Source organism: Pseudophryne corroboree, chromosome 1, assembly GCF_028390025.1.
Source record: "Pseudophryne corroboree isolate aPseCor3 chromosome 1, aPseCor3.hap2, whole genome shotgun sequence".
Lineage (NCBI taxonomy): Eukaryota > Metazoa > Chordata > Amphibia > Anura > Myobatrachidae > Pseudophryne > Pseudophryne corroboree.
In genome coordinates, this window is record NC_086444.1 from 1,017,643,901 (window position 1) to 1,017,657,160 (window position 13,260).

General features: G+C 48.8%; 1 protein-coding gene across 2 annotated transcripts in view; it reads left to right on the plus strand.

The window, feature by feature from the left end:
• The window catches only part of NEIL3 (nei like DNA glycosylase 3), a 201,888-nt gene that overhangs the window by 86,333 nt on the left and 102,295 nt on the right, over positions 1-13,260 (plus strand). The window contains exon 2 of one of the 2 annotated variants that reach the window (XM_063920666.1): positions 5,910-6,037. The exons of the other annotated variant lie outside the window; for it this stretch is intronic. Within the exon in view, the coding sequence (XP_063776736.1) occupies positions 5,910-6,037 (128 nt within the window). The remainder of the gene's footprint in view (positions 1-5,909; positions 6,038-13,260) is intronic. 2 annotated transcript variants of the gene reach the window in all.

Here is a 13,260-nt window from a genome sequence, read left to right on the forward strand (position 1 = left end):
GAAGAAAAGAAGACTTCAGAGGTGGCAGAAGACTTTATGATCTTCACTGAGGTAACGCATGGCACTGCAGCTGTGCGCCATTGCTCCCATACACCTCACACATGGCAGTCACTGTAAGGGTGCAGGGCGCAGGGGGTGCGCCCTGGGCAGCATATAGACCTCTTTTGGCAAAAATAAGTATATGTACAGCTGGGCACTGTACATATATAAGAGCCCCCGCCAAATTTTGAGATTTTCTGCGGGACAGAAGCCCGCCGCTGAGGGGGCGGGGCTTCTCCCTCATCTCTCACAGCGCCATTTTTTCTCCACAGCACCGCTGAGAGGAAGCTCCCGGGAATCTCCCCTGGGTTTTAAAGAGGAGGGGTGGCACAAAATTGGTGCATATTGTATATGTAAACAGCGCTATCTGGGTAAACATAATATTATTGTGTTTTTGTCCTGGGTCATACAGCGCTGGGGTGTGTGCTGGCATACTCTCTCTCTGTCTCTCAAAGGGGCCTGGTGGGGAAACTGTCTTCAGATAAGAGGTTCCCTGTGGGTGTGGTGTGTCGGTACGCGTGTGTCGACATGTCTGAGGTAGAAGGCTCACCTAGAGAAGAGGGGGAGCGTATGAATGTGAGGTCTCCGTCGGCGGTGCCGACACCTGACTGGGGGGATATGTGGAATGTTTTAAGTGCTAGTGTGAACTTATTGCACAAGAGATTAGACAAAGCTGAGGCTAAGGAACAGTTAGGGAGTGAACCCGTGTCTGTCTCTATGTCGCCGGGACCTTCAGGGTCTCAGAAGCGCCCACTATCCCAAATAGCAGACACTGATACCGACACGGATTCGGACTCCAGTGTCGACTACGATGATGTAAAGTTACAGCCGAAAGTGGCTAAATGTATTCGATATATGATTATTGCAATAAAAGAAGTGTTGCATATCACAGAGGAACCCCCTGTCCCTGACACGAGGGTACACATGTATGAGGGAAAAAAGCCTGAGGTAAATTTTCCCTCCTCAGATGAGTTGAATGAATTATGTGAAAAAGCTTGGGAATCTCCAGACAAAAAACTGCAGATTCCCCAAAGGATTCTTATGGCGTATACTTTCCCGCCAACGGACAGGGTATGGTGGGAATCATCCCCTAAGGTGGACAAAGCGTTGACACGCTTGTCATAAAAGATAGCGCTGCCATCACAAGATACTGCCTACCCTCAAGGATCCTGCAGACCGCAAGCAGGAGATTACCTTGAAATCCATTTACACACATTCTGGTACATTACTCAAACCGGCAATTGCGTCGGCCTGGGTTTGTAGCGCGGTTGCAGCATGGACAGATTCCTTATCGGCGGAGATTGAAACCCTAGATAAGGATACCATTTTATTGACCCTAGGCCATATAAAGGATGCTGTCTTATATATGAGGGGTGCTCAAAAAGACATTAGTTTACTGGGTTCCAGAATAAACGCTATGTCAATCTCTGCTAGACGAGTCCTCTGGACCCGGCAGTGGACAGGTGATGCCGACTCAAAAAGACATATGGAGGTTTTACCTTACAAGGGGGAGGAATTGTTTGGGGAAGGTCTCTCGGACCTGGGCCCTCATTCCGAGTTGTTCGCTCGCAAGGCGAATGTAGCAGAGTTACACACGCTAAGCCGCCGCCTACTGGGAGTGAATCTTAGCTTCTTAAAATTGCGACCGACGTACGCGCAATATTGCGATTACAAACGAGTTAGCAGTTTCAGAGTAGCTCCAGACTTACTCTGCCTGTGCGATCATTTCAGTGCTTGTCGTTCCTGGTTGACGTCACAAACACACCCAGCGTTCGCCCAGGCACTCCCACCGTTTCCCCGGCCACTCCTGCGTTTTTTCCGGAAACGGTAGCGTTTTCAGCCACACGCCCCTGAAACGCCGTGTATCCGCCCAGTAACACCCATTTCCTGTCAATCACATTACGATCGCCGGAGCGAAGAAAAAGCCGTGAGTAAAAATACTTTCTTCATAGTAAAGTTACTTGGCGCAGTCGCAGTGCGAACATTGCGCATGCGTACTAAGCGGATTTTCACTGCGATGCGATGAAAAATACCGAGCGAACAACTCGGAATGAGGGCCCTGGTCTCCACAGCTACGGCAGGTAAATCGAATTTTTTGCCTTATGTTCCCTCACAACCTAAGAAAGCGCCACATTATCAAATGCAGTCCTTTCGTTCAAATAAAAGCAAAAGAGTGCGTGGATCGTCCTTTCTTGCCAGAGGTAAGGGCAGAGGTAAAAAGCTGCACAGCACAGCTAGTTCCCAGGAACAGAAATCCTCACTGGCCTCTGCAAAATCCACCGCATGACGCTGGGGGAGTCCGCCCCAGTGGGGGCACGTCTTCGACTTTTCAGCCACATCTGGGTTCACTCACAGGTGGATCCCTGGGCAATAGAAATTGTTTCTCAGGGATACAAGCTGGAATTCGAAGAGGTGCCTCCTCGCCGGTTTTTCAAATCTGCTCTACCGACTTCTCCCCTGGAAAGGGAGAGAGTGTTAAATGCTATTCACAAATTGTGTCTTCAACAAGTGGTGGTCGAAGTTCCCCTACTTCAGAGAGGGAAGGGATACTACTCCACCCTGTTTGTAGTTCCGAAACCGGACGGTTCGGTCAGACCCATATTGAATTTAAAATCCCTGAACCTATACTTAAAACGGTTCAAGTTCAAAATGGAATCGCTCAGAGCGGTCATCGCCAGCCTGGAAGGGGGGGATTTTATGGTATCCCTGGACATAAAGGATGCATACCTTCATGTTCCCATATATCCACCTCATCAGGCGTACCTGAGATTTGCGGTACAGGATTGTCATTACCAATTTCGGACGTTGCCGTTTGGGCTTTCCACGGCCCCGAGGATTTTCACAAAGGTAATGGCGGAAATGATGGTGCTCCTGCGCAAGCAGGGTGTCACAATTATCCCGTACATGGACGATCTCCTCATAGAAGCGTGATCATGAGAGAATTTACTGAACAGTGTGTCACTTTCAGTGAAGGTGTTACAGCAACACGGCTGGATTCTCAATATCCCGAAGTCGCAGCTGGTTCCTACGACTCGTCTGAGCTTCTTGGGCATGGTTCTGGACACAGACCAGAAAAAGGTTTTTCTCCCGATAGAAAAGGTTCAGGAACTCATGATTCTAGTTAAGAACCTATTGAAGCCAATCCAAGTGTCTGTGCATCATTGCACTCAAGTCCTGGGAAAAATGGTGGCAACATACGAGGCCATTCCCTTCGGCAGGTTCCATGCAAGGACTTTCCAATGGGACCTATTGGACAAGTGGTCCGGATCACATCTACAAATTCATCAGCGGATCACCCTGTCCCCCAGGGCCAGGGTATCTCTCCTGTGGTGGCTGCAGAGTGCTCACCTTTTGGAAGGACGCAGGTTCGGCATTCAGGATTGGATCCTGGTGACCACGGACGCGAGCCTCAGAGGGTGGGGAGCAGTCACAAGGGGAAGAAACTTCCAAGGACTCTGGACAAGTCAAGAGACTTGTCTTCACATCAACATCCTGGAACTGAGGGCCATGTACAACGCCTTACGTCAGGCGGAGAACTTACTTCACGACCAACCAGTTCTGATCCAGTCAGACAACATCACCGCTGTGGCTAATGTAAACCGCCAAGGCGGCACAAGGAGCAGAGTGGCAATGGCGGAAGTCACCAAGATTCTTTGCTGGGCGGAAAATCATGTAAGCGCACTGTCAGCTGTGTTCATTCCGGGAGTGGACAACTGGGAAGCAGACTTCCTCAGCAGACACGACCTGCATCCAGGGGAGTGGGGACTTCATAGGGAAGTCTTCGCACAGATTGCAAGTCAGTGGGGACTGCCCCAGATAGACATGATGGCATCCCGTCTCAACAAAAAGCTACAGAGGTATTGCGCCAGATCAAAAGATCCTCAGTGGTAGCAGTAGACGCCCTGGTGACACCATGGGTGTTCCAGTCGGTTTATGTGTTTCCTCCTCTTCCTCTCATACCCAAGGTATTGAGAATAATAAGAAAAAGAGGAGTGAGAACAAATCTCATTGTTCCAGATTGGCCAAGAAGGACCTGGTATCCGGATCTGCTGGAAATGCTCACAGAAGATCCGTGGCCTCTTCCTCTACGACAGGACCTGTTACAACAGGGGCCATGTCTGTTCCAAGACTTACCGCGGCGGCATTTGACGGCATGGCGGTTGAACGCCGGATCCTAGCGGAAAACGGAATTCCGGATGAGGTCATTCCTACGCTGATAAAGGCTAGGAAGGACGTGACATCTAAACATTATCACCGAATATGGCGTAAATATGTTTCTTGGTGTGAGGTCAGGAATACTCCTACGGAAGAATTCCATCTAGGCCGATTTCTTCACTTCCTACAAACTGGAGTGAATTTGGGCCTAAAATTAGGCTCCATTAAAGTTCAGATTTCTGCCTTATCCATTTTCTTTCAAAAGGAATTGGCCTCTTTACCTGAAGTACAGACTTTTGTGAAGGGAGTACTGCATATTCAGCCTCCTTTTGTACCTCTGGTGGCGCCTTGTGACCTTAACGTGGTGTTAAGTTTCCTTAAGTCACATTGGTTTGAACCACTTAAAACAGTGGAGTTGAAATATCTCACTTGGAAGGTGGTCATGTTGTTAGCCTTGGCTTCGGCTAGGCGAGTTTCGGAATTGGCGGCTTTATCACATAAAAGCCCCTATCTGGTTTTCCATATGAATAGAGCGGAATTGCGGACCTGTCCTCAATTCCTACCTAAGGTGGTCTCATCCTTTCATATGAACCAACCTATTGTCGTGCCTGTGGCTACACGTGACTAGGAGGATTCCGAGTTCCTGGATGGGGTCAGGGCTTTGAAAATTTACGTGGCCAGAAGCACTGTTTGTCCTGTATGCAGCCAACAAGGTTGGCGGCCCTGCTTCAAAGCAGACTATTGCTCGCTGGATCTGTAACACGATTCAGCAGGCACATTCTACGGCAGGATTGCCATTACCGAAATCGGTTAAGGCCCATTCCACTAGGAAGGTGGGCTCGTCTTGGGACGGCTGCCCGAGGGGTCTCGGCACTACAGCTGTGCCGAGCTGCTACTTGGTCGGGGTCAAACACCTTTGCAAAGTTCTATAAGTTTGATACCCTGGCTGAGGAGGACCTCCTGTTTGCTCAATCGGTGCTGCAGAGTCATCCGCACTCTCCCGCCCGTTTTGGAGCTTTGGTATAATCCCCATGGTCCTTACGGAGTCCCCAACATCCTCTAGGACGTTAGAGAAAATAAGATTTTAAACCTACCGGTAAATCTTTTTCTCGTAGTCCTTAGGAGATGCTGGGCGCCCGTCCCAAGTGCGGACTACTTCTGCGAGACTTGTATATAGTTTTGCTTACATAAGGGTTATGTTATAGTTCCATCAGGTTGGACTGATGCTACGTTATTTTTTCATACTGTTAACTGTTTACTTGATACAGAAGTTATACGGTGTGATTGGTGTGGCTAGTATGAATCTTGCCCTTGGATTAACAAAAATCCTTTCCTCGTACTGTCCGTCTCCTCTGGGCACAGTTTCTCTAACTGAGGTCTAGAGGAGGGGCATAGAGGGAGGAGCCAGTGCACACCAGGAACTAAAGTCTTTCTTAAAGTGCCCATGTCTCCTGCGGAGCCCGTCTATCCCCATGGTCCTTACGGAGTCCCCAGCATTCTCTACGGACTACGAGAAAAAGATTTACCGGTAGGTTTAAAATCTTATTTTTTTAAAAGATTTTTTTTCTCTTTTCTTAAAGCTTTCTCTGTAGCTAACATTGTGATGCGTTTAATACCCATTGTTGAACTTTTAAGAAAAAGAATATTGCTAAGCTTGTGTTTTGGTTTTTAATACCATGCTTTCTTTCCTTTACCTCCCCATATTACATTTATAGAAACCATCTACAAATGTTCCTACAGCCACAAGTAACCACATTTTACAGTATTTGCTTTCAAGTACCTTCACTGGGGTGGAGACCTTGGGAAAAGAACTGTTTGTGTATTTTGGGATGAGAGCATTACGGTAAGACAGTTTAAGTACTACTTTTGCGTCATGCCTAAAATTACCACATATCTATTAGACACTTGTATGTATGAACTTACTTTCATATTTGTTTCTCTGACGTCCTAGTGGATGCTGGGAACTCCATAAGGACCATGGGGGGGGGGGGGGGGGGGTTAGCGGCTCAGGAGACTGGGCACAAAAGTAAAAGCTTTAGGACTACCTGGTGTGCACTGGCTCCTCCCCCTATGACCCTCCTCCAAGCCTCAGTTAGTTAGATTTTTGTGCCCGAACGAGAAGGGTGCACACTAGGTGGCTCTCCTGAGCTGCTTAGTGAAAAAGTTTAAGTATAGGTTTTTTATTTTCAGTGAGTCCTGCTGGCAACAGGTTCACTGCACCGAGGGACTAAGGGGAGAAGAAGCGAACTCACCTGCGTGCAGAGTGGATTGGGCTTCTTAGGCTACTGGACATTAGCTCCAGAGGGACCGATCACAGGCCCAGCCATGGATGGGTCCCAGAGCCGCGCCGCCGGCCCCCTTACAGAGCCAGAAGACAGAAGAGGTCCGGGAAATCGGCGGCAGAAGACGTCCTGTCTTCAATAAGGTAGCGCACAGCACCGCAGCTGTGCGCCATTGCTCTCAGCACACTTCACACTCCGGTCACTGAGGGTGCAGGGCGCTGGGGGGGGGCGCCCTGAGACGCAATAAAAACACCTTAGATGGCGAAAAATACATCACATATAGCTCCTGGGCTATATGGATGCATTTAACCCCTGCCAGTTTTCCTTAAAAAAAGCGGGAGAAAGGCCGCCGAGAAGGGGGCGGAGCCTATCTCCTCAGCACACAAGCGCCATTTTCCCTCACAGCTCCGCTGGAAGGACGTCTCCCTGACTCTCCCCTGCAGTCCTGCACTACAGAAACAGGGTAAAACAAGAGAGGGGGGCACTAATTTGGCAGATTAATCAATACAGCAGCTATATAAGGGAAAAACACTTTTATATAAGGTTATCCCTATATATATATATAGCGCTCTGGTGTGTGCTGGCAAACTCTCCCTCTGTCTCCCCAAAGGGCTAGTGGGGTCCTGTCCTCTATCAGAGCATTCCTTGTGTGTGTGTTGTGTGTCGGTACGTTTGTGTCGACATGTATGAGGAGGAAAATGGTATGGAGGCGGAGCAATTGCCTGTACTAGTGATGTCACCCCCTAGGGAGTCGACACCTTACTGGATGGTCTTATGGAAGGAATTACGTGATAGCGTCAGCACTTTACAAAAGACTGTTGACGACATGAGACAGCCGGCAAATCAGTTAGTACCTGTCCAGGCGTCTCAAACACCGTCAGGGGCTCTAAAGCGCCCGTTACCTCAGATGGTCGACACAGACCCAGACACGGACACTGACTCCAGTGTCGACGGTGAGGAAACAAACGTGATTTCCAGTAGGGCCACACGTTACATGATCACGGCAATGAAGGAGGTTTTGAACATTTCTGATACTACAAGTACCACAAAAAAGGGTATTATGTGGGGTGTGAAAAAACTACCCGTAGTTTTTCCTGAATCAGATGAATTAAATGAGGTGTGTGATGAAGCGTGGGTTTCCCCCGATAAAAAACTGCTAATTTCTAAAAAATTATTGGCATTATACCCTTTCCCGCCAGAGGTTAGGGCGCGTTGGGAAACACCCCCTAGGGTAGATAAGGCGCTCACACGCTTATCAAAACAAGTGGCGTTACCGTCTCCTGATACGGCCGCCCTCAAGGAGCCAGCTGATAGGAAGCTGGAAAATATCCTAAAAAGTATATACACACATACTGGTGTTATACTGCGACCAGCAATCGCCTCAGCCTGGATGTGCAGTGCGGGGGTGGCTTGGTCTGATTCCCTGACTGAAAATATTGATACCCTGGACAGGGACAGTATATTATTGACTATATAGAGCATTTAAAGGATGCATTTCTATATATGCGAGATGCACAGAGGGATATTTGCACTCTGGCATCAAGAGTAAGTGCGCTGTCCATTTCTGCCAGAAGAGGGTTATGGACGCGACAGTGGTCAGGTGATGCGGATTCCAAACGGCATATGGAAGTATTGCCGTATAAAGGGGAGGAGTTATTTGGGGTCGGTCTATCGGACCTGGTGGCCACGGCAACGGCTGGGAAATCCACCTTTTTACCCCAGGTCACCTCTCAGCAGAAAAAGACACCGTCTTTTCAGGCTCAGTCCTTTCGTCCCCATAAGGGCAAGCGGGCAAAAGGCCACTCATTTCTGCCCCGGGGCAGAGGAAGGGGAAAAAGACTGCAGCAGGCAGCCTCTTCCCAGGAACAGAAGCCCTCCTCCGCTTCTGCCAAGTCCTCAGCATGACGCTGGGGCCTTACAAGCGGACTCAGGTACGGTGGGGGGCCGTCTCAAGAATTTCAGCGCGCAGTGGGCTCACTCGCAAGTGGACCCCTGGATCCTGCAGGTAGTATCTCAGGGGTACAAATTGAAATTCGAGACGTCTCCCCCTCGCCGGTTCCTGAAGTCTGCTTTACCAACGTCTCCCTCCGACAGGGAGGCGGTATTGGAAGCCATTCACAAGCTGTATTCCCAGCAGGTGATAATCAAGGTACCCCTCCTACAACAGGGAAAGGGGTATTATTCCACGCTGTTTGTGGTACCGAAGCCAGACGGCTCGGTGAGACCTATTTTAAATCTGAAATCCTTGAACACTTACATACAAAGGTTCAAATTCAAGATGGAGTCACTCAGAGCAGTGATAGCGAACCTGGAAGAAGGGGACTATATGGTGTCTCTGGACATCAAGGATGCTTACCTCCATGTCCCAATTTGCCCTTCTCACCAAGGGTACCTCAGGTTTGTGGTACAGAACTGTCACTATCAGTTTCAGACGCTGCCGTTTGGATTGTCCACGGCACCCCGGGTCTTTACCAAGGTAATGGCTGAAATGATGATTCTTCTTCGAAGAAAAGGCGTCTTAATTATCCCTTACTTGGACGATCTCCTGATAAGCGCAAGGTCCAGGGAACAGTTAGAGGTCGGAGTAGCACTATCTCAAGTAGTACTACAACAGCACGGGTGGATTCTAAATATTCCAAAATCGCAGCTGATTCCGACGACACGTCTGCTGTTCCTAGGGATGATTCTGGACACAGTCCAGAAAAAGGTGTTTCTCCCGGAGGAGAAAGCCAGGGAGTTATCCGAGCTAGTCAGGAACCTCCTAAAACCAGGCCAAGTGTCAGTGCATCAATGCACAAGGGTCCTGGGAAAAATGGTGGCTTCTTACGAAGCGATTCCATTCGGCAGATTCCACGCAAGAACTTTTCAGTGGGATCTGCTGGACAAATGGTCCGGATCGCATCTTCAGATGCATCAGCGGATAACCCTGTCTCCAAGGACAAGGGTGTCTCTCCTGTGGTGGTTGCAGAGTGCTCATCTTCTAGAGGGCCGCAGATTCGGCATTCAGGACTGGGTCCTGGTGACCACGGATGCCAGCCTGAGAGGCTGGGGAGCAGTCACACAGGGAAGAAATTTCCAGGGCTTGTGGTCAAGCATGGAAACGTCATTTCACATAAATATCCTGGAACTAAGGGCCATTTACAATGCCCTAAGTCAAGCAAGGCCTCTGCTTCAGGGTCAGCCGGTGTTGATCCAGTCGGACAACATCTCGGCAGTCGCCCACGTAAACAGACAGGGCGGCACAAGAAGCAGGAGAGCGATGGCAGAAGCTGCAAGGATTCTTCGGTGGGCAGAAAATCATGTGATAGCACTGTCAGCAGTGTTCATTCCCGGAGTGGACAACTGGGAAGCAGATTTTCTCAGCAGACACGATCTCCACCCGGGAGAGTGGGGACTTCATCCAGAAGTCTTCCAAGTGATTGTAAACCGTTGGGAAAAACCAAAGGTGGACATGATGGCGTCCCGCCTCAACAAAAAACTAGACAGGTATTGCGCCAGGTCAAGGGACCCTCAGGCAATAGCGGTGGACGCTCTGGTAACACCGTGGGTGTACCAGTCAGTGTATGTGTTCCCTCCTCTGCCTCTCATACCAAAGGTACTGAGGATTATAAGACGGAGAGGAGTAAGAGCTATACTCGTGGCTCCGGATTGGCCAAGAAGGACTTGGTACCCGGAACTTCAAGAGATGCTCACGGAGGATCCGTGGCCTCTACCTCTAAGAAGGGACCTGCTCCAGCAGGGACCCTGTCTGTTCCAAGACTTACCGCGGCTGCGTTTGACGGCATGGCGGTTGAACGCCGGATCCTGGAGGAAAAAGGCATTCCAGATGAAGTCATCCCTACCCTGATCAAAGCCAGGAAGGATGTAACTGCACAACATTATCACCGTATTTGGAGGAAATATGTTGCGTGGTGCGAGGCCAGGAAGGCCCCGACAGAGGAATTTCAACTAGGTCATTTCCTGCAAACAGGATTGTCCATGGGCCTAAAATTAGGATCCATTAAGGTTCAAATTTCGGCCTTGTCGATTTTCTTCCAGAAAGAATTGGCTTCAGTTCCTGATGTCCAGACTTTTGTAAAGGGGGTACTGCATATACAGCCTCCCTTTGTGCCTCCAGTGGCACCCTGGGATCTCAATGTGGTTTTGGGATTCCTAAAATCACATTGGTTCGAACCACTTGCCACAGTGGATTTAAAATATCTCACATGGAAAGTGGTAATGCTGTTGGCCCTGGCTTCAGCCAGGCGCGTATCAGAATTGGCGGCTTTATCCTATAAAAGCCCTTACCTGATTTTTCATTCGGATAGGGCGGAATTGAGGACTCGCCCTCAATTTCTCCCTAAGGTGGTTTCAGCTTTTCACCTAAACCAACCTGTTGTGGTGCCTGCGGCTACTGGGGACTTGGAGGATTCCAAGTTACTGGATGTAGTCAGGGCCCTGAAAATATATGTTTCCAGGACGGCTGGAGTCGGGAAATCTGACTCGCTGTTTATATTGTATGCACCCAACAAGCTGGGTGCTCCTGCTTCTAAGCAGACTATTGCTCGTTGGATTTGTAGTACAATTCAGCTTGCACATTCTGTGGCAGGCCTGCCACAGCCAGAATCTGTAAAAGCCCATTCCACACGGAAAGTGGGCTCATCTTGGGCGGCTGCCCGAGGGGTCTCGGCTTTACAACTTTGCCGAGCAGCTACTTGGTCAGGGGCAAACACGTTTGCTAAATTCTACAAATTTGATACCCTGGCTGAGGAGGACCTGGAGTTCTCTCATTCGGTGCTGCAGAGTCATCCGCACTCTCCCGCCCGTTTGGGAGCTTTGGTATAATCCCCATGGTCCTTACGGAGTTCCCAGCATCCACTAGGACGTCAGAGAAAATAAGAATTTACTTACCGATAATTCTATTTCTCGTAGTCCGTAGTGGATGCTGGGCGCCCATCCCAAGTGCGGATTGTCTGCAATACTTGTACATAGTTATTGTTAACTAAATCGGGTTATTGTTGTAGTGAGCCATCTTTTCTAGAGGCTCCTCTGTTATCATACTGTTAACTGGGTTCAGATCACAGGTTGTACGGTGTGATTGGTGTGGCTGGTATGAGTCTTACCCGGGATTCAAAATCCTTCCTTATTGTGTACGCTCGTCCGGGCACAGTATCCTAACTGAGGCTTGGAGGAGGGTCATAGGGGGAGGAGCCAGTGCACACCAGGTAGTCCTAAAGCTTTTACTTTTGTGCCCAGTCTCCTGCGGAGCCGCTAACCCCCCCCCCATGGTCCTTACGGAGTTCCCAGCATCCACTACGGACTACGAGAAATAGAATTATCGGTAAGTAAATTCTTATTTTTGCTCCACTCTCTCCCAGCATGAGCTTTACAGAAGTTTCATGTCACTACTCCTGAGCTTTTCCTAACTGTGGATACCCACATGCCTCCAATGACATCCTCACAAAATGACATTAATTGGGTCAAAGTCAAGACTGGTCAGACATACATAACCTTTTCCTCAATGACATTGGTGGTCATCCCGAGTTGTTCGCTTGCTAGCAGTTTTTAGCAGCCGTGCAAATGCTATGCCGCCTCCCACTGGGAGTGTATTTTAGCTTATCAGAAGTGCGAACGAAAGGATCACAGAGTGGCGGCAAACTTTTTTTGTGCAGTTTTAGAGTAGCTCAATACCTACTCAGCGCTTGCGATCACTTCAGACTGTTGAGTTCCTGTTTTTTGACGTCACGAACACGCTTTGCGTTCGCCCAGCCACGCCTGCGTTTTTCTTGGCACGCCTGCGTTTTTGCAAACCCTCCTTGAAAACGGTCAGTTGACACCCAGAAATGCCCTCTTCCTGTCAATCACTCTGCGGCCAGCAGTGCGACTGAAAAGCTTCGCTAGACCTTGTGTGAAACTACATAGTTCGTTGCAATTGTACGCCGCGCGTGTGCAGTGCGCCGCATGCACAGAACTGCCTTTTTTTGCCTCATCGCTGCACAGCGAACGAATGCAGCTAGCGATCAACTCTGAATGACCCTCATTATCCCATGTGTGGACTACTACTTCACACAAAATCAGTACACATCTGAAACAAACAGCTGTCTGATAAGATTGGCTTATGAAATGGGGACATCTCGAGTGATGAAGCTAAGGCGGAGTACAATGGTGTCAATTGATAAATCCTTTATTTTACAAAATCTGTAACAAAATGAACAATAGAACAGCTATGAATAATCTAGGGCAGTGGTTCCCAAATGCTGTTCTCAAGACACCCAAACAGTCTAGGTTTTAAGGCTATCCATTCTTAGGCACAGGTGACTTAATTAGTACCTCAGTCGGTTTGATTATACCGCATGTGCACAAGCAGGGATATCCCTAAAATCTGGACAGTTGTGGTGCCTTGAGGACCGCTGATCTATGGAGAATAAAGCCAATTTTATGAAAGCTTATGCATTTATTAGATTTGTTTGCCTTTCTTGTTTTCAACTGTTGATGTCAAAGGCTTAAATGTAACCACCCAACCTTTTACTTTACTTTTTTTATGGCAATGATTTTGTTCATTCTGATTTATTTATTTTTCTCTAACGTCCTAGTGGATGCTGGGGACTCCGTAAGGGCCATGGGGAAAAGACGGGCTCCGCAGGAGACTGGGCACTCCAAGAAAGATTTAGTACTACTGGTGTGCACTGGCTCCTCCCTCTATGCCCCTCCTCCAGACCTCAGTAAGAATCTGTGCCCGGACAGAGCTGGGTGCATTTTAGTGAGCTCTCCTGAGCTTGCTAATAAGAAAGTATTTTAGTTAGGT